General features: G+C 39.2%; 1 protein-coding gene across 3 annotated transcripts in view; it reads right to left on the bottom strand.

The window, feature by feature from the left end:
* The window catches only part of dst (dystonin), a 200,758-nt gene that overhangs the window by 123,354 nt on the left and 52,436 nt on the right, over window positions 1-24,968 (bottom strand). For all 3 annotated transcript variants that reach the window (XM_082153876.1, XM_082153877.1, XM_082153878.1), the window contains exons 7-9: window positions 20,048-20,125; window positions 17,134-17,226; window positions 3,581-3,747 (exon numbers count right to left, since the gene is read on the bottom strand). In XM_082153876.1, coding sequence (XP_082010002.1) covers window positions 3,581-3,747; window positions 17,134-17,226; window positions 20,048-20,125 — 338 coding nt within the window. The remainder of the gene's footprint in view (window positions 1-3,580; window positions 3,748-17,133; window positions 17,227-20,047; window positions 20,126-24,968) is intronic.

Genomic DNA, 24,968 nt, shown 5'->3' with positions numbered 1-24,968 from the left:
ATATTTCAAAATCTCTGCATGTCTGATATCTTTCAGTGACAGATATGTTTGGTATTACATTCCAAGATTTAGCTTTAATAAAAATTTTGTTTGATTGATGGTGACAGGCATTTTCATTTATGCAAAGTGACCCTGGAGTAATACTGGGTTTGAGTAAATCCCCATTGGATATCAGTGACAAACAGTGTCAAAAACTTCACATGTACGGTACTCACTCACAATAAAGTGACGTCATTCATTTGAAGGAGCATATAAGGAACAATTATATTTTGCATTGAGAAAATGAAGCTTATTTTAGGACCGCTAAGAATCTTGGTCCCAAAAATAGTCTTCATATTCTTTAAGAAAAACAGGTTTTCTTTGTTTTGATTTCGGGGTGAAATATGACCCAGATATGCTCTTGACAAGTTTCGTGAGATTCACTCATAAGGATTATTATCAGTACCAAACGTTCCCTGACTGACAGGAATAGTGATGGCTGGAAATATCTTTGCACAAAGAAGTAATTATTCAGAATCTAGGTCATCTGTGCTTCTGTTAGGTAAAATGACATTTCATCAAACTATAAAGGGCAGATTATGACTATGAGGCACAACAGATCATTCCAAGAATAGAGATGAGAGATACACATACTGTACAAGTCAAACAGCTCTCGTAAACTATTTTACTTCCACAATGTAACATTTTATTTCAGAGTGAAACAGGATATTCGGTTGTTCTGGTACCAAAATTTCAGTAGTCGGTAACATACCAATACTAGTCAAAGTTTGCGGTTCTCTGTACCAATTTTAGTACCAGAGCAAAAACTTTTGAATTAAGTGCTTTAAAAAATGTTGTCCTGTTTGTCTCATCCGCTGGTTATCACGATCAATCATCCCAGTTTCTGATTTAATCACGCATTTGAATACTGTTGTCAATACATGCTGCGTTTCCATTACCCTTCAAATTGCGCAAATTGAAATTGCGAATTGAAAATACGCCCAATGGAAACACGTCAATTTCACAAAAACTCCCATTTATCGCAAAAAAGTTTTTAAGTTCGCATGAGGAGGTTTTTCAAGCAATTCAAAAAAGAAATATTTCGCAAAACTGCAATGGAAACAGTTTTTGTGTATTTACAGGTCAGCTGACGTAGATGACGCGGTGTGATTGGTCAGAATACGAGACAAGGTTCTTTATTAAACTCATAAAAGACAGAAGAATTACAGGAATACTGGATTCTAAACCTCAAAGAAATGCCACAATCAAGACCTCGAAGCAGAAATGAGTGAGAAACACCCAGAAACGCCTCATATGTGTCGCTCTCAAGTATAAGGGTCTTTCCTTGCCATTAATGCTTGGATAACACGCATACATCTCCTTCGATTAATAATAATGGCCAGTGCCAAAACTCAACTAAACAGTATTCAGATTGTGAATAGGTTATGAACAGAAAGCAAGAGAAGAGCTTCCCTTTATAATCACTAAGGCTGTCAATCTCTAAAGCACAAGCTCACTGAATTCTGCATTCTCGCGAAAACTCCTATTATAATAAAAAAACTATCTTAATTGTACAATGAATCTCTTAGGCCACGTTCACACGGCAGCAGAACACACCAGTCAGTCCTGTATTTGAGTCCTTAATACGGTTACGTTCACACACAGTGTGGTTATTTACAGGAGTGACAACCACATTCTATCACCGAACTCACATCCGTAATTTCAGGACTCACACCTGTGAGGAGATGCGGTTGTCAATCCCAAAAACTGACTGCATTATTTACAGTACATAGTGCAGCTCGCGCAAAATAAAAACAAAGCCTTGTGCGTTTTCAGCAGTGTTACGTGGATTCTGACTAGTATCTCTGATTGGCCACTGAATTCACGTGCTCAACAGATATGACTGTGATTGGCTACATTGCTCACCACTTGTAAATAGAAACCTTTGACACTCAGAGAGTGCTCAAACAAACACGAACGAGAGCGTTTAAAAGCAGCTGTAGGGCTGGGTGATATGGCTGAAAACTGTATCACGATATAAGTGTTTCATATCGGTCGATATCGATAATTATTGATATTTTTTATGACCTATTTAAAATAAGGACCAGGAGACAAATATATTACATTTAAACATTTTTATTTTAAACTTAACCTTCCTCTGATTATAATCCCCTCAGTTATAAAGGCAGAAACGTCAACACAACCATGGAAAACACTCAAATAATTCAAATGTAAACATAAGTCTAAAATCACAATGAACACTTAACAATTATCTCTTAACATTAAGGTGCAAAATTAAAGAATACGTAAGAAATGCTTAATAAAGTGTCATACAATAGTGCAAAGTGTTAAATATAAACAGAGAAACCGACGACGGTCTTGCATAATTTGCCGACGACATTGGTCTGACTACGGTCAGACTTAAGGGGGTCGCACACCGGACGCGCAGCTCGGCGGCGCGCCGCGCAGTGCCACGTCTTTTAAATTCGAACACATTATTCTCTATGAGAGTACACACACCGGCGGCGCCTTTCGGCGTCTGTCCGCGGCGGCTCAGGACCGTGTTCAAAATCCTGCCGCGCCACAGAGCGCCATTTACATAGTTTTATATTAAATGTACATGTGTGTGTCTCAAATCGTAGTTAATGTATATACGGACTTCACCCTGTGCTGCAATATACATTTAGTTTTATATTTATTTACAGAAATCAGAAAATTGCTGATGTTATCGGATTTCCAGGTGAGAGTTGTCCTAGACGTGGCGCGGCGCGGCGCTGAGCTGCGCGTCCGGTGTGCAGCCGCCTTTATAAAATCAAAAAACAGCCAAACTGGCGAGCCGACTTTCCCTGTTTTATCATCAATCGCTGCGGCATCATTTTCCACTGATCACTCCACGCCGGTTCTGTTACTGAAGAATCCAGCAACACGAGACAACGATATGACGCAACCATACTGTTACATGACTGGCTGTTAGCGTGTCACTTCCTACGTTGCTTGGTTACCAGAGAGTGAGTGCCTTTGTTCATGCAACCAAACTTGCTACGCAACCTCTGGTTTCTTCCGACGAAGAAAAAAAATTTATTGAACGCATTTTTTATTGATATTGATTACGTGTCTATCGCGAGACATATCGTTATCGTTTTATCGCCCAGCCCTAATCAGCTGGTACTGAATACACACGGTACTTCAGTTCTACCGGTCCTGCTGGCAGAGTTTTATCCATCTGTAGCAGGACTGAATGGTGAAAAATGTCTCTACTGTACATAACAGGTTATGAGTTTTTCCGAGGCAGAGCAAGTTATTACATTTTTATGACAGATTTGTTTTTCGATGGAATAACGTGAATCGATGCACTATGAACAATATGACAAAGAACCTGGTAGATAGTGATGTGATGTTTTCTTTTCTGCCAATGTGGACAGCTGAGAGCGAGACACACCACTAGGGTTTAAAGCAGAGCCTCTGTGTTTAGTCAAATCCAAGTAAGCGAGATTTACATAGATCACCAAAAAACGAATTTATTTACTCACCCTTTAAAAACACAAAATCAGATGCAAACAGATAGAAAAAGACATGTATACGCTCTAGAAATTGACATTACCTGTACTTATGAATAATAGCATTGAACAGTCGTCCATCCCTCCACGAGGTAGTGAAGTTGTCGCAGCGAACCCCTACGTAGCCTTCGGTCATCTGCTTGGACCACAGCAGAAGCCTCTCCTTGGCTGTCATGTCCTCGGACTCTCCCGTCACGTGGATGTCCGAGATCTACAGGCAGGAAAGATGACATTCTCCTTAATATTGTTAAGAATCTGTGTTATAACATAGATATGGGGCCTCTTTTCAAACCCAGTCATATTCAGCAATCTGTAAAGAAATGGTCATTTTGTAACACAAAAGTCTCCCTGTAGTCAATAATTTTAACCCTTAAAACTCATCTTTGATCAACAAAATTACATATTTAAACTGTTTTTCCTTGAAAAGAAATTTCTTCATGCCTTAAAATAGCTTGAATGTAACTTGACACCCTTGCCTTATTTAGTATACGCGGTTCTATAAATATGCAAATGAGCCCCGCCTCCACTCACTCACTCACTCAGCTCAGAGATCCACTCGTTGACGATCACACGTTGATCTGATTGGTTACAAGGTAGTTTGTGACGTCAGAAACACCAGCGATTTCAAAATGTGATTTTGAGACTGCAGTTTTAAGGAGAAAATACTCATATAAAAACTACATATAAATAACATTAAAAGCTTGATTTTTACCACAGGGGGACTTTAAACTGTTTTAAAAACCATATAACATATAACAGAATTACACTTTTTGAAATGAATGTGCAAGACTTCACATCTAAAGGTTTTTGCCATAATGTAATTTCAATCTGTTCTGCAAATAATCTAGCAAAAGGTGAGTTTAGAATTAAGAATAAATAAAGATGCATATATCATGCACATACAGAGATTTGTGTGCACCTCAATTGTTGTGTGCTTTAATTGGTTGGATCTTCCAACAGGACAACAGCCTGACATCAAACATCAAAATCAACACAAAAATGGGTAACTGAGCACAAAATGAAGCTTCTGCCATGACCGTCCCAGTCCCCTAAACTGATCCCCATAGAAGATGAGTGGGCTGGAATGAAGAGAAGCAGCACCAACATGAACTTGTGAATCTGAAGGATCTGGAGAGATTCTGACTGGAGGAATGGCCTCTGATCTCTTGTCAGTTGTTCTCCAAACTCATCAGGCATTATAGAAGAAAACTCAGGGCTGTTATCTTGGCAAAAGGAGATTGCAAAAAGTATTTAATAACAGGGAGCCAATAATTATGGCCAGCGTGTTTTGGAGAAAAGCATTTATTTCATAATGTGATTTCCTTGTGATAGGATTGTTATCATTTGTTGTAAAAACAAACAGTGCGATTATCTTTCATCTTTTTGTTACTCATATTCTCTAGTTTGTATATCAGTGCAGTATAAGTGGTGCAGTGTTTAGTACAAGATGTGAGTTTAATGGGCGACTTGACATCTGTAACCTTAAAGGACAAGTTCGGTATTTTACACTTAAAGCCCTGTTTACAGATCACATCTGATGAAATAGAACGGTTAAGATTAAAATTTGGACACATGCTGCTGTCCCGAGAATTTTAGGTTTATTTCGTGGATATGCCCGTGGTTTGCTTGCAATTGGCAAAGGTGCATTATCGCCACCAACTGGGCTGGAGTGTCTATTATTCAAGCTCTCAACGGAAGAATCACGGGTGTGACGCGTTTGGCAAAATAGGTCCACAAAAGCGAAATAAACCTAAAATTCTTGGGACAGGAGCATGTGTCCAAATTTTAATCTTAACCGTTCTATTTCATCAGATACGATCTGTAAACAGGGCTTTAAGTGTAAAATACCGAACTTGTCCTTTAACCGCCCAATTGTTGTGTGCTTTAAGAACAACAGTCTATATGCTAAGACTGTGAACACAAAGCATGGCAAGACTTCATCAGTGAAGAAGAATAGAGAGCAAAAACTGAAAGTGAATGACAGGGACCGTCGAACACTATAGCCACGCTTCCACTGCAAGAACTTTCCCCAGGAACTAGGAACTTTGTGGTGGTACTCGGTGTGTTTACACCGCAGGAACCAGGGTCTAAATGTAGTTCCGGGTAAATATTTCCCCCTCCGAAAGTCCCTGCTCGTGAGGTAGTACTTTTTCAAAGTTCAGGAACTTTCAGGGGTGGGATTTGGGCACTGAACATGCTGATTGGTTGAGTTCACGCCGCATTTTGATTGGTTGACTCCACGCAGCATTTTATTCAACCACCATCTGTTGCGGTGCGTGCAGTAACAGTCGTCTGCTATTCGAATCAACAATGGAGTTTAAAAAATACGACCGATGGACCAACGACGAGGTTGAAATCCAGTGGGAACTGTAAAGTATTGCGCAGTACTACATCACTGGACTATTTGCCTAATCTTCATGGTACTTTAGACCGCGGTGAAAACGCGGCTAGCAACAGGTCTGGGGGAAAAAAGTTCCTGGTAAAAAAGTTCCTGGGACAAATTGTTCCGGGTAATTTAGGAGGAAACGCGGCTTAAGAAGGATTGTGTCCAAAACAACACAGAACCACCACAGAAAACAGACAGCAAACCTCAACATTCACCCTGAAAACTGTTTCCACAAAACCTGACCAAAACCAACATCAATTAAAGATTTAATCTCAGACACCACTGCTAAAATGTGAAAAAGATGGAGTTATGATCATAAAACCAGGAACGTTAGAGCATGAAGATGAACTTCATCATCCTCTCTGGTCAGTTTAATCACCTGACTTGAATATTATTGAGTGAGAAGCAGATTCCCTCCTTCAACATCTCTGAAGCAACTGGCAATGTTCTGATGGACCACATTCAAAAGTTGTATTAATCTACTCTAAGGTTAGAAGTTAAAATATTAAAATATTGCCTATTTCCAGGTGTTCACATTATTTTGCCCAACCCCATTAGATTGTGTTATAGTACCAATAAAAGGGCCATTTCTTCATTTAGATATATTTAAAGTAGTCTCCATGTAGGCAATAAATCATATTAAATGCATTTTCAATATAGCATTGCAAAAAACTGATGGCGACTTATGAACAGAGACTGTCACTGTCTCACATGACTTCAAGTTACAAAGAAGGATTTTCAGCTCTAAAATCAAATGCCTGGAGCAAAAGTTAAGCCAACACCTACTGATTTAAGGAAACACATCATACCACAACATCTTAACAATCATTTACAGATCGGTAAGTGTATAATACGTGTACGTGCGGACACTGAAGTAAACTCAAAGGAATCTGCCGGCCGGCCACAGTGTAATTATAGCTTGTAGGAAGAGAGCAGAGCACATGGTGTTTAGACTGTGGGTGTGGAAAGACTGAGCTATTAAACCAAGAACCAGACACACCAAAACATGCCAACACTGACTAATCACTGCAGTGAATGATCATATTATGGAAAAACTGTATCATTCATTAAAAAATGGCTAGTGTCTAGATTCAAGATGCTAACTGGTCAATATATAAAAAATATAGTAATAGCAATGACACAAAGTACTAGTCACTAGTTATATCGCAACACAACATAAAGATCAACTATTACCTTCTAGTGGAAGCATGCTACTAAATTAATTGTCTTATGTCTCCTATAGCATTCCTGAAGCTCAACCAATAGAGTGGTGCTAATAAAACCATAATGGCTTTGATTCCAAGGGAATGCACGTACTGATCAAATGCACACATCCAATGCATTGTAAATCACTTGGGATAAAAGTGTCTGCCAAATGCATAAAGGTAAATGTACTTGGCTTAAATATTTATATTATGTGTAGTAACCATTTTATCCATAAATAAATCATTAAAGCACTCAAGGCTGTTGTATAGGTGCATTCACGCCATGTCAGGCCATCATTTGAAAAAGCATTTACGTCCTTGTAGAAGTCATGAAAACAACTTAAAGTTAGAATTTACTGAGAGCCCCGACTGACCCCTGCAACATCATGCGGAAAAAACCCTCAAGGTTGTAGTGGCTTCAGGAGTAAATATTTCATAATATTTTCTGTTTAATAAGTCCTATAATTGACTATTTTTAATGTCTTAATAACGCTTAGGCCTCGTGCACACTAATATGTTTTCGTTGGAAAACGCATCTCTCCGTTTTGGGCTTCAGTCCCTCCACTAAGATGGGGTTTTAGCAACGAAAACTAATCTTTTTGAAAAACGCTCTCATTTGGATACATTTGAAAACGCTGTTTTAAAACGATGACGCAAGTTTAGTCATGGGACGCATATTGAACCCATAGATATTCATGTTTATACCTGTTGTGAGCTATTCACTTTCACACTGTTGCTAAAATGTTACTTCACACACTCTTCATATCACAGTCCTGCAAAGATGACACAAAATTCAGTCACATTTGAAACATATAATGGTGTGTGAGTGCGACCTGGACGCATCAGTGAATGCTGAGATATTTTGCTAAATAAAATGATCCTGCCAGAAGAATTGTGTGATACTTGATTATGTCTATATCGTCTCAGTGAGTTTTCATGAGGGTTTACACATGCGCTGTCAGGTGAATTTAGCATTTTCCAACGTTTCAGTGTGGATGAGAAACTTTTGTAAAATGCTAGAAAACACTAATTTGGCAGAGAGCGTTTTGTAATGAAAACTCAGTTTCCGGATTAACGTAGAGTCGAATGTTCCAGGTTGCCATCTAATAATTATAGCAACGAAGACCTGGTGTGAATGCAGCATACTGTATATCACAAATTACCAGTGTATGACGTGCAATGGACATTATTGCGTTATTAAGTAACGCCATGTGCATCGTGTCATTGCATCATAAATGGCATCTCAAATGTTGATAGATGCTGATATTACCTCCTGGTGTTTAGTAGAACCAAGTTTAAGATCTTGTTGGACAGTATCCAAAGAAGCCTGGGAAACTAAATGCCCCGAGCAAGTGTGGGCCCTCCTCCGCTTCCTGTGCACTTGAGTGTCCCATATAATTCTGGAGAACCCTTCCATGTTTTCCAGCTGACGATCTACACTGCTCCTCTCCAGGGAGCCTTTTTCTCTCAGTGTCTGGAGCATATGCTCCACCGCTCCGAAACTAGCCGCCTTCCTCAATTGTCTCCGCAGAAGTTTCTTTTCCACAAGCCTGTCCTTTGTGGTGATGCTTCCAGAGCTCTTGGTGACCCCGTGTAGATTATGCTCGGCAGTGGGCCTGCTTTTGTCCTTATTTATCTGATAATTACCTGGCTTTCTACCAGTTTTACCTCGGAGGACTGGGACTTCTCCAACGTAGACCCCATGGCTGATACTGTGCTGCCTGGGCCTTGAAAACTCATCTTGCTCTGAGTTACATGTACCAACCAGATTGAGAGAATTACCACCAGATGTGGCATAATCCAAGTCATCAGTCTTACAGCTTTCATGGCTTCTTAAAGAGTCAGTGGCATTAAAATCAGCTGATTTTCTCTTTTTCCTCCTTTGAAAGTATCGGCGTCCACTGAGCTCCTTTGGTGCGGGGCTGATTGGGGCTTTCGTGGGATCAACATAACACTCCTCCTTAGAGTCCCTCACGCATCCACACATATTACCCATGGTGGTTGCTTATGCTAATAAGCCTTTCCATTAAGAAAGATTCACTCCTTCCAGCCAGCTTTAAACAAGTTCAGCAAGTTCAAGAGTTTATTATCCCAGGAATTAGCAGCCATCGTTTCCCCAGCAAGTATTTAGGTATGAAGGTGATGTCAGACAAATCAGCAGTAGTCCAATATCCAGAGAAGTGCGGATGATGTGAATCCCTCTGAGACTCGGTAGAGGACCGAGACGCTCCAAACAAACTTCTGTTTCTTGTATCGCACGTTCACCAGGCTCGCTGCACAGCCCGGCCCTTTCTTCTAATGCTGCCAACACACTGCAGTCTCAGTGACCTTTGAAACTGCACCCTTTGCCCTGATCCTCCAGAACAAACACTATACAGATCGAGGCGACACAAACTAACGCAGATCTAGGTAGCTCTCTGTCACAGCTGAGGAAACGTCACTGTCCTCATGTGATGTGTAAACACAGCCACCCCCAGATCCCTGCTGGTGTTGAGTTTCCAGAGGCTGAATGTCCTTACTGGTGGGTGGCTGGAGAGAGAGAGAGAGAGAGAGAGAGAGAGAGAGAGAGAGAGGGACACACTCTCATCTGTTCCCTGATGGCTTCTGGGCCGTGTGTGAAACCTCTGCTCAGCAAGTTGAGCCATTCAAATAGGACTTACCAGGCTGAGAGAGTCATGGCCTGTCATGTGGGCTTTTAAAATAACAGGACAACGTGGCTGGATTGACAACATGGCAAATTGCGCTGCCCCACACAACAAAGCTCTCTATTTGCGCTTTAATCTAGCTCAAAACAAGAGCAAAGCATTGAAAAGGATCCAGTCCAACACTTAAAGCAAACAAACATAACCAGCGGTCATAGACATGGAAGATGATAACTTATATTGGCTATATAAACTTGCTTGGGTGTTTATTAAATCCTCTCAGTTGTATAGTTATAAAATATAATTAGCTTACACAACAATTATAGAACAAACATTCATTTAAAGTTAATTAAGGGTGTTAGCTAAGGCAAAATTACTATTGTGTTAAATTGTTTTAAGGAACCTACACAAAATGTGCTGCTACTTTTACCACATCTCACCACCATAACATCACACACACACTTGAGGACGGATCCCTAGAAACTTCCTAGAAATTTATAGTAACCATCCAGCGACATGCTACAAACTGCTTTATAAATTAAGGGTGTTATAATACACAAAAAGGGAAAACAAGTCTCAAATGCAATTTAAGCTGCACACGCATCTGACAAGAAGGAAAGTTCTTTAAACGCTCCGCTCTGATATAGTGCTGGTATAGTGCTGGTCTGGGCTGGTTAGTGCTGATCAATGCTGATATAGTGCTGGTCTGGGCTGGTTAATGCTGGTATAGTGCAGATTAGTGCTGGTATAGTGCTGGTCCAGGCTGGTTAATGCTGGTATAGTGCGGATTAGTGCTGGTATAGTGCTGGTCTGGGCTGGTTAGTGCTGATCAATGCTGATATAGTGCTGGTCTGGGCTGGTTAATGCTGATATAGTGCTGGTCTGGGCTGGTTAATGCTGGTATAGTGCGGATTAGTGCTGGTATAGTGCTGGTCTGGGCTGGTTAGTGCTGATCAATGCTGATATAGTGCTGGTCTAGGCTGGTTAATGCTGGTATAGTGCGGATTAGTGCTGGTATAGTGCTGGTCCAGGCTGGTTAATGCTGGTTATGGCTGGTATAGTTCTGATTAATGTTGGTATAGTGCTGGTTCAGACTGGTTAGTGCTGGTATAGTGCTGGTCCAGGCTGGTTAATGCTGGTCCGGGCTGGTTAGTGCTGATTAATGCTGATATAGTGCTGGTCCAGGCTGGTTAATAGGGGTGGTATAGTGCTGATTAATGTTGGTATAGTGCTGGTTCAGACTGGTTAGTGCTGGTATAGAGCTGGTCCGGGCTGGATAGTGCTGATTAATGCTGATATAGTGCTGGTATAGTGCTGGTTAATGCTGGTATAGGGCTGATTAGTGCTGGTATAGTGCTGGTCCAGGCTGGTTAATGCTGGTTAGGGCTGGTATAGTGCTGATTAATGTTGGTATAGTGCTGGTTCAGACTGGTTAGTGCTGGTATAGTGCTGGTCAAGGCTGGTTAATGCTGGTATAGTGTGGATTAGTGCTGGTCCAGGCTGGTTAATGCTGTTATAGTGTGGATTAGTGCTGGTCCAGGCTGGTTAATGCTGGTTAGGGCTGGTATAGTGCTGATTAATGTTGGTATAGTGCTGGTTCAGACTGGTTAGTGCTGGTATAGTGCTGGTCCAGGCTAGTTAATGCTGGTCCGGGCTGGTTAGTGCTGATTAATGCTGATATAGTGCTGGTCAAGGCTGGTTAATGCTGGTATAGTGCGGAATAGTGCTGGTATAATGCTGGTCCAGGCTGGTTAATTCTGGTATAGTGCTGATTAATATTGGTATAGTGCTGGTCAAGGCTGGTTAATGCTGGTATAGTGCGGATTAGTGCTGGTATAATGCTGGTCCAGGCTGGTTAATGCTGGTTTAGTGCTGATTAATGTTGGTATAGTGCTGGTCCGGGCTGGTTAGTGCTGGTTAGTGCTGGTATAGTGCTGATTAATGCTGATATAGTGCTGGTCCGGGCTGGTTGATGCGGGTATATAGTGCGGATTAGTGCTGGTATAATGCTGGTCCAGGTTGGTTAATGCTGGTTAGGGCTGGTATAGTGCTGGTCCAGACTGGTTAATGCTAGTATAGGGCTGATTAGTGCTGGTACAGTTCTGGTCCAAGATGGGTAATGCTGGTTAGTGCTGGTATAGTGCTGATTAATGCTGGTATAGTGCTGGTTAATGCTGGTATAGTGCTGATTAATGCTGGTATAGGGCTGCTTAGTGCTGGTATAGTGCTGGTTAATGCTGGTATAGTGCTGATTAGTGAATTAGAGAATTAATTCAACCAAAGTCAATGACAAAGTGCCCAAATAAAGGGAACACTTATCACCATAATGGTGACTTAAAACAGACCTCAACCACCTTTGTACATACAACCTTATGAAAAAATGTATATTAATATTGATTTTATTTGCAGTTGATTTCATATAAGGCTGTGTGGCTGTGAGTCAGTTGTAGCTGTTGTGTTTCTGCCAATCTCTTCTCTTTTTACTGTTCTTGTTGTTCCTCTTATCTTCAGTGATTTTGCTTGTTAACAGCAGGTGTTCATCACTAATGCTCAATCATCACTTGTAGAATGAATCTACTTTATTTCACTAACTGCACATTTGCTTCAGTTTTACTTTTACTCCCTACAGATTGGGACCATATGAAAACTGAGCAGTGTTTGTTTAACACTGGGGATTATGCTGTGTAAACAATTTAGTAAATAATTTATCAAAATTAATTTGGAAAATTGTCTTGTTCTTTAACTATAAACACACACAAAGAAACATTATATGTAACACATACACAAGCTTTGTTGTGGTCTTGCTGGGATCATCCCAGCACCCAAAAGACAACATATGCTGGTCCCAGCGTACAAAACATGCCTTATGCTGGATGTTTCAGCAGGGTGAGCAAGTATCATATCTCCTGATCTTGTTTATGCACAAGCTCTGCCACTTTCCCTTTATGGCTGCAGACTCTTCTCACTTCTCAGACTCTTCACAGATTTTTTTGTTTTGACAATGAGTGATTCCCCAAAGGTCAGCCAGGGCTGCTGTTTAAAACTACCCATGTTAAATGGTAGCAAGCTGACTAGTTCAAATTCTCCTCAGCCCCCAGCGTGATGTACTGTAGTAGTCAGGTTTTCTTCGATGCAGACATGACATAAACAAACAAACAAACAAAGCAAACCTGGAATTTCCCACCAAATCTAAACTCAAAATTTAAATCAATATTCTGCACTGGCCTAACATACACTCTTTATTCAAGGACTTCAAAGCATGTTTAAAAGGCAAAAACGACAAGCAAAAGCTTCAGAAAAAACATAATGCCAAACACCAGCTTGATTCAGAAGTGAATGCCTTTGATCGCATGTTCAAACAGACTTCAGTATTCAGATGCCAGCTGTGGATATTGTATAAATGAATAACTGCGTTCTTTAAATCTTTAAATTACAAGTTATTGTCTAAAGATCTGCCGACAACACGTTCATCTACAGTGAATTGTGATATTGTATTTATCGGAATCCGATTCAAAACTAGATACTTCCAAAGAAGAGACCGGAGGGCCAAAGAAATTTAACAAGGTGAAAAAATCTGCCCTGAGAGACTAATGTCTGAGCAGAGCCATCAAAAACAACTCTACTGTACGTACCGTCCAACTGCAGATCATGAGGGAACAGGCTTCATGCCCAACGGCTCGCGTGAGAGTGACAGCGGCAGGTGCTTCTGCACGTCCCCACGCTACCTGTCAGCATGTTTTATGAACCCAAGCATTATTTAACACATTCTTCGGCTATGCCCCAGAAATGCGTTTTTATGCCTTCAGCCGATTGAGGGCTGTCAGGGAGGCTGGGCCAGTGTGGTTTGCCAGAACGAGGTGCAGTGAAGGTGTCATTCTCGCATTCTGGAGATGTGAATTAGGAAGAGCTGTGATGGTTTGGATTTTAACTGAGACTCGGGTCGACTTCTGCGACAGGATAACATTCTTCCCTCATAACATCATCTCGAAACGAACGAGCAGCCGAGCCAAGGATATTAATAATCTGCCGCTGTGAAAGTGGGACAGTGTGTTCAAAATCAGCAGGGGATATTCGGACCAGGATGCATTCGTGTTGGCCGAGGAATGAAACCAAAGCCCAGAGACGCAGTTTACAACTTTGAACAGTTTTTTTTACTTAACACAACATCTCAAAAAAATGTGGCAATAAAAAGCTGTGAGCTATGATGTGACGACCAGAGACCTTCATGTGTCAACTGTCCAACAATGAACTCTTTCCCCGCCAGCATTTTTGATCATTTTCACACATTTCAAGACCCCCAGAATATTTTGATGTAAGAATATCAGAACAGTAAATATATCTAAAGAAGGAACAGACCTTCTGCTTTTAAACAAAAAACTGTTTTATTCTAGATTCCTGCATAATTTTTTTTTTATCAACACTTGAATGTGGGTTCATTTCATGAAAAAGCAACATTTTGAGGAAAAATCTGATAAAATCATGTTTTTGTCAAAGACTACATCTGAATCAGATTCAGAACTATGATCAAAACACAGATGGAGTAGATCGAGTCCATCAACACCCCCACATCCACAGTCCTAAAGCTCGTCCTGGGTCGACATTTCATTCTGTAACATTAGGCAGTTTTGATTTATATGCTGTTTATTGTTGATGATTACGTTATTTCACATATGCATCTGCTTACATATGATATTGCTTGATTCTTCTTCTTCACCTGTGTTATGATCAGGAGATTCTGCACTCTTTCAGAAGATGTGTAACAGCGCCCCCTACCGTATAACAGTGAAAACACAGAAAGAGTGGCAGGGAAAGAGTTAAAAATCCTCCCAGCGCAGACCGAAGGCTGGAGCGTGTCCTGTGTGAGCGGCCCCTAGGACTGCACTCCTCTCTGCCTCGGTACGTTTGATGTGGAGAAGGTTTCTCAAGCTCAGACCTGCAGACGCACAGCTGCAGTATAACCTGTTTGACCTCTAATGCGGAGTTCACACTGCACCATTTTCAAAGTAGTCGGGTCACTGTTCCTTTCACACTGCGTGACTATCTGTGGTAACATTCAGTCGCTGGTGTGTGCACATTACACGACAGATCGTAGACAGGAGGGTTCACACTGCATGACTTAACAAAAGAAAGAATCGCAAAGACAACTTCTGTCTGGTCCGCAAACTACGTTTCACAACCAAACACATGCGAGAAGTGATAAGGAAATAACGCAATCACGCGTGCGCGAGACCGAAATTGTTATTAAAAATGATAGCCTGCGAGAAGATTTGCAATTCAAATTGTACGTGCGCTGATCTGCAGTGAAAAGGAGAAAAAGAAAAACAGATTCTGCAGGAGGAAGTGGTTGGGGAGACACGGGGAGCGAGGATTGTGTTCTGCAAAGAGAGTTTGGGGTAAATAAATAGTTCTCTCAGATCGTGTCTTTGATAATTCACACTGTGTGATTGTCCCTCACGTGAACGAGCACCGATTTACCTGTGATTTCGGGCATTTGCCGGCGATCTCACAAAACATGTCGGCGAGTGAAAATCGGGTCTAAAACCGTTCAGTGTGAACTCATAAAGTTCCCTCAGACTCCAGATGACTGAGCCTCGGTCTACGACTCAGGAGTTTTATAAAAGCCTGTCACAAACACAAAAGGCCAAATGATTTTCTCCGTGCACCTTTAGCTCATTTGTGAAGCACCCGCTCAGGATGCCATCGGCCGCTGAATCTGATGAAAATATAAATCTGAATAACTGAGTAAAAGATACAAGACAGATCTTGTGTATGTAATGATACTAATATTTTCCAGGTTCAGCTCGTACATGTTGATACTAAAATGACGACCTTAATAAATCAATCACACCACGTAGTCACTCACATAAATCACATAATTTAAGTTTCATTAAAATAGGGTAAATGTTCCTGCATGAAAGCGCATTACAGCGTCACACTGGGTATTTGAGTGAACATGTTTCTCAGACTGACAGAAACAGTGCTCACTGCACTCCACCTACAGCCTAACAACAATTACACTATAGAGAAGAGAAATGAAGACAATCTTTTAACATTAGCTTGATGAAGCCTTGCCTGGAAAATGCAAAAATATATCTGAAGATTATTTATGGACTTAAATTAATTGGGCATTTTGAAGAAAAATGTGAAGGCTTAAAGCTATGTGGCTGCAAGAGGGTTCAGAACTTCCTACGATGTTGATAGGCAGTTGCTAAGGTGTTCTAGGTGGTTGTTAAGGTGTTACTAGGCAGTTGCAAGGGAGTTCAGAACTTAATAGGGTGCTGATAGGCAGTTGCTAAGGTGTTCTAGGTGGTTGTTAAGGTGTTACTAGGCAGTTGCAAGGGAGTTCAGAACTTACTAGGGTGTTGATAGGCAGTTGCTAAGGTGTTCTAGGTGGTTGTTAAGGTGTTACTAGGCAGTTGCAAGGGAGTTCAGAACTTACTAGGGTGTTGATAGGCAGTTGCTAAGGTGTTCTAGGTGGTTGTTAAGGTGTTACTAGGCAGTTGCAAGAGGGTTTCAGAACTTACTAGGGTGTTTGCTAATTTGTTCTAGATGGTTGTAGTTGCTAAGGTGTCTGAGTGCTTTCAAGGGCATTGTTAAGCAGTTGCTAAGATGTTGAAAGTGGTTTAAAGCATTAGTAGGTGGTTGCTAGGCAGTTACAAGGCCGTTACTGAGATGTTCTGAGTGGTTGATAGGGTGTTGCTAGGTGGTTGTTAGCATGTTTTAGTTTCTATGCAGTTGCAAAGGTGTTCTGGGTGGTTTCTAGGACACTGTAAGGCAGTTGATAAGATGTTGTAAGTGGTTTAAGACATTGCTAGGTGGTTCCTCAGTGGTTGATAGGCCACTTCTAAATGGTTGCTAGGGTGTTATGGGTGGTTGTAGTTTAAAAGCTCCAGGAGTTATGGTTAAAAATGAAAATGTTGATGTTTGTATGTTAGGGATTTTATACAATAACAGCATGTTTTCCTTCTCAAGCCAGCATATATACACTATATGTATCTGCTGAAATACAGCAGCCAAATAAAGCAATGCTGGTTACTTATCACAGCCACAGACTGAAGTAAATACAGAGCAAACTGTACATTTGTCTTATTTCACTGAATATCTGCACACCCTCGAGCAAATACATGTCTGACCTCTTGTGGTCAGAGAATGAACTGCAAAATAAAAGCAGTTTAGATCTAGAGATCTGAAACATTGTACAAGAATGCTAGTCATGCAACAAAATTAAACTAAGACAAAACAATATTTCAATACCTGATTACTGGCATATCCTCATAGTTTCACCTCGAGAGGAATAAACAGGGCGGACATCCTTCAAACATCTTTAACTGGACAAATAAACAACCCAAAAATAGTCGACTCACCTGAAAGTGCAGAATTATGGTCCATATTAATCCCAATGTCAGTTTTGGGTTTCCATCCGTTATGTCATCATTCCTGATGTTCACCAGTTTCACCTGAGGACACGAGGGTTACACAGTTATGATGAGTGATAAAACATAAGACATGAAACACATGACTGCATATATAATGACATTTTAGTTTTAAATCAATGTATGTTTATACACAAAAACCATATGCAATTTAACTGTAATGAAATGTACATTTTCCTCAATGCCAAAACATCAATATTACAATGTGCAAGGCTATATTTTCAGTAAGATTCAGTAAGATTTAATTGCTGCTCAATTTCATGGCCATTTAAATCTAATTAAATTGCTTAATTCATTCATTCTAATGCAAATGAGATGTGGATAAGTACTTGAAGTAGTGCTGTCAAATCAGTCACTCACGATTAATCACATCTAACATGACAGTTTAGCATTTTGTCAGCTCTAATTTGAAGGCATGTAGTATTACATGCCTTCAAATGTCCACAGAAGCACATGCAAGAGTGTTTTTATTCTTTACTATAGAATGTTTTCAATATGGTTTACAAACACATTCATACTATAGATAAATATATGCCCTAAACATTAAAAATACATGTTGATGGCAACAAATCTTTTTATAATACTGCAATTAAAAATGCATTTGTTTCCAGAAGTAATCTATGGTTAAATGGCTAGATTATAAACATAATTCTAAGAGCAATAAATCTATAACACAAGTCATGTAGACCACCACCAGAGGGCACTACAGTTCAGAGCTGCGGTTGAGGAATCAGGACTCGTTGATTAGACTGTAAATTGTTTTAGATTTTCTGATTGAAATGGCCACATTTAAAGTGAACTTTCTACAATAATGGGCCAAGTTGTTAGACTGGTATTGCTGATTTCAGTTTTTATTATTATTAATTATTTATTAATATTTTTATTAGTTGCATTTGCAACTAATTTGGAAAACTCTCACTATTTTGCATCATGCAAAAGAACATCTCCTTACTCATGATAAAATCACAGGTACGCACTTATGTATGACTTGTAGCTTATTGCGTTAATATTCATTGGTTTTAATGCTAATTATGAAAACAAACCAAAGAATGAGGATTATATGTGCTGTGTGTATCATAATAATAGCCTGCAGTGATGAATATTTCACAGCGTTCCCACAACTGTAACCACATTTCACAGAAATATATTTATGGCCTATTGAAGCAATTACAAATGAGATGTCATGTAACATGTTATGTACAGTCACAGCTAAAGGGCATTGTAAGGCAAGACTATCTCAGATGTTTATGATTTCTGATGTCAAAGTCTGCTTCCTCATCTTTCACTTATCTTGAGTAGATCTGCCTGGGTTTGTATTTTTAGAAACTCTTTGTTGACCCTCGGCACATTGTCTATTGCAGATTTGATCTATTTTCTTTGGAAGAGAAAAATAAATAAATATTGTAACTGACAATTTTGTAAAAGGAAATAGTTATTCCATATAAACGCATAGAGCTAGAAAGTGAATATGCTCAATGCATTGTTTATCAAAAACTATTAATAGAAAAGCAATATTTGTGAATGTTTACCCCTGAGGAAACTTGTGTTTATCAACTCTGTCACACATGAGCAACATTAGATGCAATTTACAATAATTTAGCTGAAACGTGTGAAACTAGACTGGTGAAATACAGTCAAATATCTCTGTGGGAACAAATTAGCATCATTTTGAATTGCAAATGTAACTTACAGTAGCATTACTGACAATTATTTACATGATCAGGATCCTCAGAATTCAGCATCTATACAACAACTGCAGTGAGTTTAGCTTGTAAATTATATTTTATTTTTGTTGAGCTTCAATGACTTTACGAAGCCTGCAAATGCCTCCACTTTTCTATATTTCACATAAGTTATGCAGAAAATTATACACAAAAATATAAACTTATTTAATCACAAAATTGGTGATCTACATGACCATGTCTTGAACATTGGAGGACCAAAGTTTTTTTTAGTTTTTTTTTTATGGTCTTTTTGTGTAAAGGAATTAAATAATTAGAGAGCTTATTTTATGTGTCGATCCTATTTTTTTAATTTCCTTAAATAATTGTGAGGTAATCAATTTACTTACAAATTATATTTTATTTTAAAATATGCACACATACACACTGTTATGTGAAAACGCAAAGCTTTTTGTCTTGTCACATTCATTTATGGATTACATGTATCATTCGAGATGGTGAAATTTTGTATTGTTGAGTAGTTTGTGTTTTTTTCCCTTTCGGTCGTTAAACATTTCTATTGTAAAACAGCTGTGAGATATTAAATGTTGAGGTTCTTGCATCTCACATGCACTCGTTCACTGTTAGAAATAAAGCATATTCGCACTCATCTTCTGTGAACATTTTGACACTGACAAGTGCAGTTAGAGACACACCAGCCAACAAATATAACTTTCTGTCATCAGCAACATCAAGAATATCGGTAACACTTCACAATAAGGTTCATTAGTTTACATTAATGTATTAACTAACAATGAGCAATACATTTGTTACAGCATTTATGAATCTGTGTTAATGTTAGTTAATAAAAATCCAGCTGTTCATTGTGTGTTCATGTTAGTTCACAGTGCATTAACTAATGATAACAAATACAACCTTTGATTTTAATAATGTATTAGTAAATGTTGAAATTAATATTAACTAAGATTAATAAATGCTGAAGAATAATTGTTCATTCTTAGTTCATGTTAACTAATGTAGTTAACTAATGAACCTTATTGTAAAGTGTTACCAGAATATAAAATATTGAGTGGCACAATTTGGCTCTTTCTAATTCTCAATAACTGCATAACATAATAAAAATAACATAATAAAATCCCTTTTCTTTTTCTCACTGGTCTTACCTGTCGTCTTTTTAAATAGTCGAGTGCGATCTGTACATTCTGGAGTCTGTGGAAGCGCATGCGACCCTTCTCTCGCGGCTGTGAGGGAGAGACAGAGGAGAAGCCATCAGCACATGTATGATCACACACACACACACACACACACACACACACACACACACACACTCACCGTACTGACACACACACACACACACGCTCTGCCTGTGGAGGAGAGAGAAACTCACAGAGAGAACTAATGCACATCAATCCCTCTCTGAACGCCTGGCTAAAGCAGACGAGCTTTCTTGCTAACTTCACACATGTACAGTACAGGACAGGTTTGCGCTAAGTTTTATAAAGCCTTGAAGAAACACAAAGCCAAACGCAAGGTCAAAGACGCAGAGTGGGCCGAGACTGAAGCGGGAAGCAAAAGAAATGGGAATGAAGCAGGTGTAAAGAAAGAGAAAATCTCCACTGTCCAGCTGAAACATAAAACAGCCTCAGTTCAGCTCAGATCTTATCAAACTTAATGTACAGTACAGAGTGACTTATAGAGAAATGAGATCCGTTGAGCAGATGATGGATGACTTTAGCAAATCATCCTTTGTTTTGCCCTTTAGTGCAACAGAGTCTGGAAGTAAAGGACTGTCATTAGTTCCATGTGTTTTGTTCACAGAATAGTCAGGAATGAACTATCAATCAAATCGATTTTTCCATTGGCTTTCGGATTATTGCAGAAAATAAGCTTTGTGACCAACAAAAGTTTATGATTAATTTATTACATATTAGTATGTTTCCGCCTAACGCTTTCAGCTCTGTGATTGGTTGTCCAGCTGTGAAGTTACCAAGCAATAGAAAGTCAATGAGAGACTCATTTTAAATGACGGGAAAATCGACCAATCGTTTTGTCCCTCTAAATGGGTGGGGCTTGTTATCGCTATGGTTATGATGTGTTCTGCCCACTGTGGGGAACAACATTCAATAAATTAATAAGGACATCGTTCCTAATTTATTATCCATGCCGTTTTCAAGATTAACTTTAAAGAAAAGCGGGAGTCAGCAAATGAATCTTATTTTGTGCAGAAAGCCAAAGCTTTTTAAAGCATTTCAACCCCAGTTATTATTAGCCAATCAGACTGATGCTGGAGGATAAAGCTTTTCCTCTTTTTGGGTTAAAGTTATTTAAAACCGAATAGGTTACATGACTGATTTTATTCTGGCCGCCGCTGCCACCGGTTTATACATGTTAAGCTTTATTTGAGAAAATAGATATTTTTCAGAATTACTGGTCAGTCTGTAAATGTACTAATTAAGCGACCATGCACATTTGCTGTAATTCTGCATAAGTTAAATTTTTCCAAAATCATAGATTTAATACGGTCTTAACATCCATTTGATCGGCCGATTAAATGATATGATTTATTATCAACATGATGCATCGGCTTACATTAAATGTTGTTGGTTTTGTGGCCAGTTGTCACCATATTCCGCTGAAATGCACACATGATGATGCAATTATTTGTTATGATGATTGCATTATTACTTTTTGATTAATTTTGTTGATAACTCAATTAATGCATGTGGCGTTTCTTGTCAAAGGTAACATGCAGTATATTATAAAAGCTAGGCTGATTTTAGGCTGAGTTTTAGAGTGAGAGGGCCAAGGTTCGAGAGTCATGGTTCACTACTGCAGTATCTCAAAACTTTGATTTCATGGGGTCTTTAACACACTCTTGAAGCGAAAGGAACTTGAATCAGGCCTTTAGTTCACAGCTCAAGCTTCTGTCTTGAGAAATGACCAAGCTGGCATTCTAGAGCTCTCCACAGAGACCTCAGAAGGCAATATTTAGTGATTATGAACATGATATTTACCCATCCCTGTGGCTTCAACCTAACTGTCGGGTAAATATGTAAATATGGGGAAAGTTCTAGATGCCTACAGTCCACTGATGAGAAGCCAAGCTTCTCTGTGTTCAGCACTCCAGTTAATATCACAGCACTCGCTACATTAGTCGTGTTACTGAGGGGGCAGGAGGACACGTGTCCACACATACCCCCTTATCCTCATCATCATCATCATCATCATCGTGGTCACGTCCATGCCGCTCAACCGTGCATGCGTCAGCCGCACTCACCAACCGTAACGTCTTCAGAAAATCACGCTCCCTTGGCTTACCGTGAGAACGTGAGCACGAGAGAGAGACACACATACAGACACAGAAACAGGTGAACACATAAGAGATGGACAGAAGAAGAAAATGAGAAGGACAGAAGACAAGGAGGAAAATAAACAGGGTGTCAACAAAAGAAAGGGGGCACTTCTCTACAGTGATGAGAAAGTCTGTCCTTCCGCAGCCAAACTAAAGACTCGCATCACAAAATGACCCGACTTAACAGTAAAAGCTATGGAGGAATTCTCAGTCAAATTAAACTCAATCCCTCAGTTTTAACAGAGTTTCTGGTTTATAAGATGCTTTGGATAAAATAATCTTCTAAATGTATAAATGTAGGTTTAATGTCAATCATTTGATCCAGACTAAAACTAATCAAATGTAAAAAAATAATATATATAGCTGCAAGCAACAATTACTGGGCTGAGCCAAAGTTGAGCTGAGATCTAGGGTGCGTTTCCCAAAAGCATAGTTGCTAACCTGTTAGCAACTTAGTTGGTTGGCAATGGGAAATTGCATTGCAACCAACAAAGTTGCTAACTTAGTTAGCAACTATGGTTTTGGGAAACGCTCCCCTGATTGGTTGTACAATTATGGGGATTCTTTTTGGCTGTTGGGAAAACATATTCCATCGTATTCTGTAGGACCAACGGAATAGAAAGAGGTTATTTTTTTGACCACTAGATGGCACCAAACCGAAAATTTGACAGGTGGCTTCAGGAACGAGTGCCGAAGACACATACCAAGTTTTGATTATATCAATTAATATCATGACTTTTGGTCAAACTGTTTAGAAGTTATAAGCAAACATAGCCAGTGTTCATATCACTTGACTAGTAGGAGGCGCTGCTCCAAAACTGTGCAAGTACCCTCAAGTCATGCTTGTGATGACAGGTACAAAGTTTCATCCCAAAAAGCCAAAGCGGTGCAGAGAAACAGCCTCACGTCCACTTTGGCGTGTTTGTCATAAAATTCTTAAGACAATTGGACAGGAACGATTTTGTATATTGCAAAAAAGTGATATTTGTTTTTGGCTCAGCCTCACAATCATCTAAGCAAAATTTTGGGAGGGTTGGTCAAAATATTTTCAAATTAAATTTTTTTTGGGGGGGAGGTAGTTATAAACATGGCATGCTCTGGATCCAGAGGGGAAAAGGCATTTTGTTTCTAGGCCTTAGTGTTCAAAAGTTATTAGTGCAAACATCAGAGCATCTTTGGCCCATTGGTGGCGCTAGAAGAAAGATAGAAACTCAAAATTTGTAATGGTTAAAGTTTAGACTCTCCTCGATCTATGTGCCAATTTTCACGTATTTCGACCGAAGAGTTCTATAGGCTGTCATAGACTTTCTCTCAAGAATAATAATAATAAGAAATAGGGCTGGGTAAAAAGATTTTAATCAATTCTCATTTTTATGAACCGATATCAATTCTTAAATCCCAAGAATCGATTAGTCATCCTGTTTTCAGCTGATGAATGAATGGATCATTGTAGCGCATCCCATCCAATAAATCGCAATAATCTTTGTGCTTTGTTACTATTGATATGAAACAAAGTCTCAGATTTTAAATTACGTCCATTTTCTTACGAAATTCAAAAACATAAATACCGTGTTGTCGCTGTGGCGTGAGATCGCTCTGGGTCAGCTCTAGAGAAGCACATGATCTTCTCTTCCGCCTTAATAACACCAGTTACAGCGCGAAATAAACATGAATGAGCTTCTGAAAGTGTGTTAAAAGGTAGAGTACAACTTATCGAAGTCCGTATCATGTGACGTGGAATCACTCAATCAGAGTTTCAACCGTGGAAAGACGTCAGTAAATCAGCTTGTAAACAATGTCATGTAACGTCACATTTACCTCAGAAAAACCATGTGACCATAAACTCGTCAGTCAGCTAGAAATATTAACTCTAGAGAGGAGCATTTTGCTAAATATATGCACCATATTACATATTCATTATAATTTTTAATGTTCTTCAATTTATAATGCTTGTTTGAATAAATCTGGCAGGTTTTTATGACAGCCACCATTTAAATGTTTATATTTCATATAACTTTATTATTATAAAAATAAATAAAAGTGTAATTTAAGTGTTTTTATACAAATCAGTTCATTTTTACCTTCAATATTATAGTAGGCTAATGAAGCCTATAGGCTACCACTGACTCCCATAGTTTACAGCATTAGTTAAGAGATGTTTTCCTTGAGAAAATGTGCCATGTATTGTCCCTGATATCCAAAATAATCAATATTGAATCGAAATCGAATCGAATTGCAAGCTTGTGAATCGAAATCGAATCGAATTGTGAAATTTGTGTCAATACCCAGCCCTAATAAGAAAACTAACAGTAAACAAACTAATAAAATATGAAAAGAATAATATGGCCGAAGCTCAATGCAAACTGAACTGAATTATAATATTCAACTCACAATCAGAAGAATTAATTATTACTTGCACTGTTTTTCCTAAAATGGAAGATCTCAAAGCAATGTTTTTTTTTCTTTTCTTTTTTTCATAACTCGAGTCAGTGTTTTGGATGACTTGTAAACTTTTGATACATGAGTCATGACTAACCTGTCAGTTGAACAGCATGTACACTTCTTCACAAGTCTGACAGACTGCCGAACCTTCAAACGAATGCTGATGCTCTCGTGAAGGTTTCCACATGACGTGCACAGGCATTAATCTTAGGCACTGACCCAGTTGCTTGACATACTGCTGTCCTTGAGTTTTAATGCCCCCATTTAACGGGTTGAATAAACCTTTTCTT

This window comes from Leuciscus leuciscus, assembly GCF_965113295.1.
Source record: "Leuciscus leuciscus genome assembly, chromosome: 22".
NCBI classification, from domain to species: Eukaryota; Metazoa; Chordata; class Actinopteri; order Cypriniformes; family Leuciscidae; genus Leuciscus; species Leuciscus leuciscus.
Note: the sequence above shows the minus strand (reverse complement) of the source record. Positions and strands in the feature narration are given on the sequence as shown.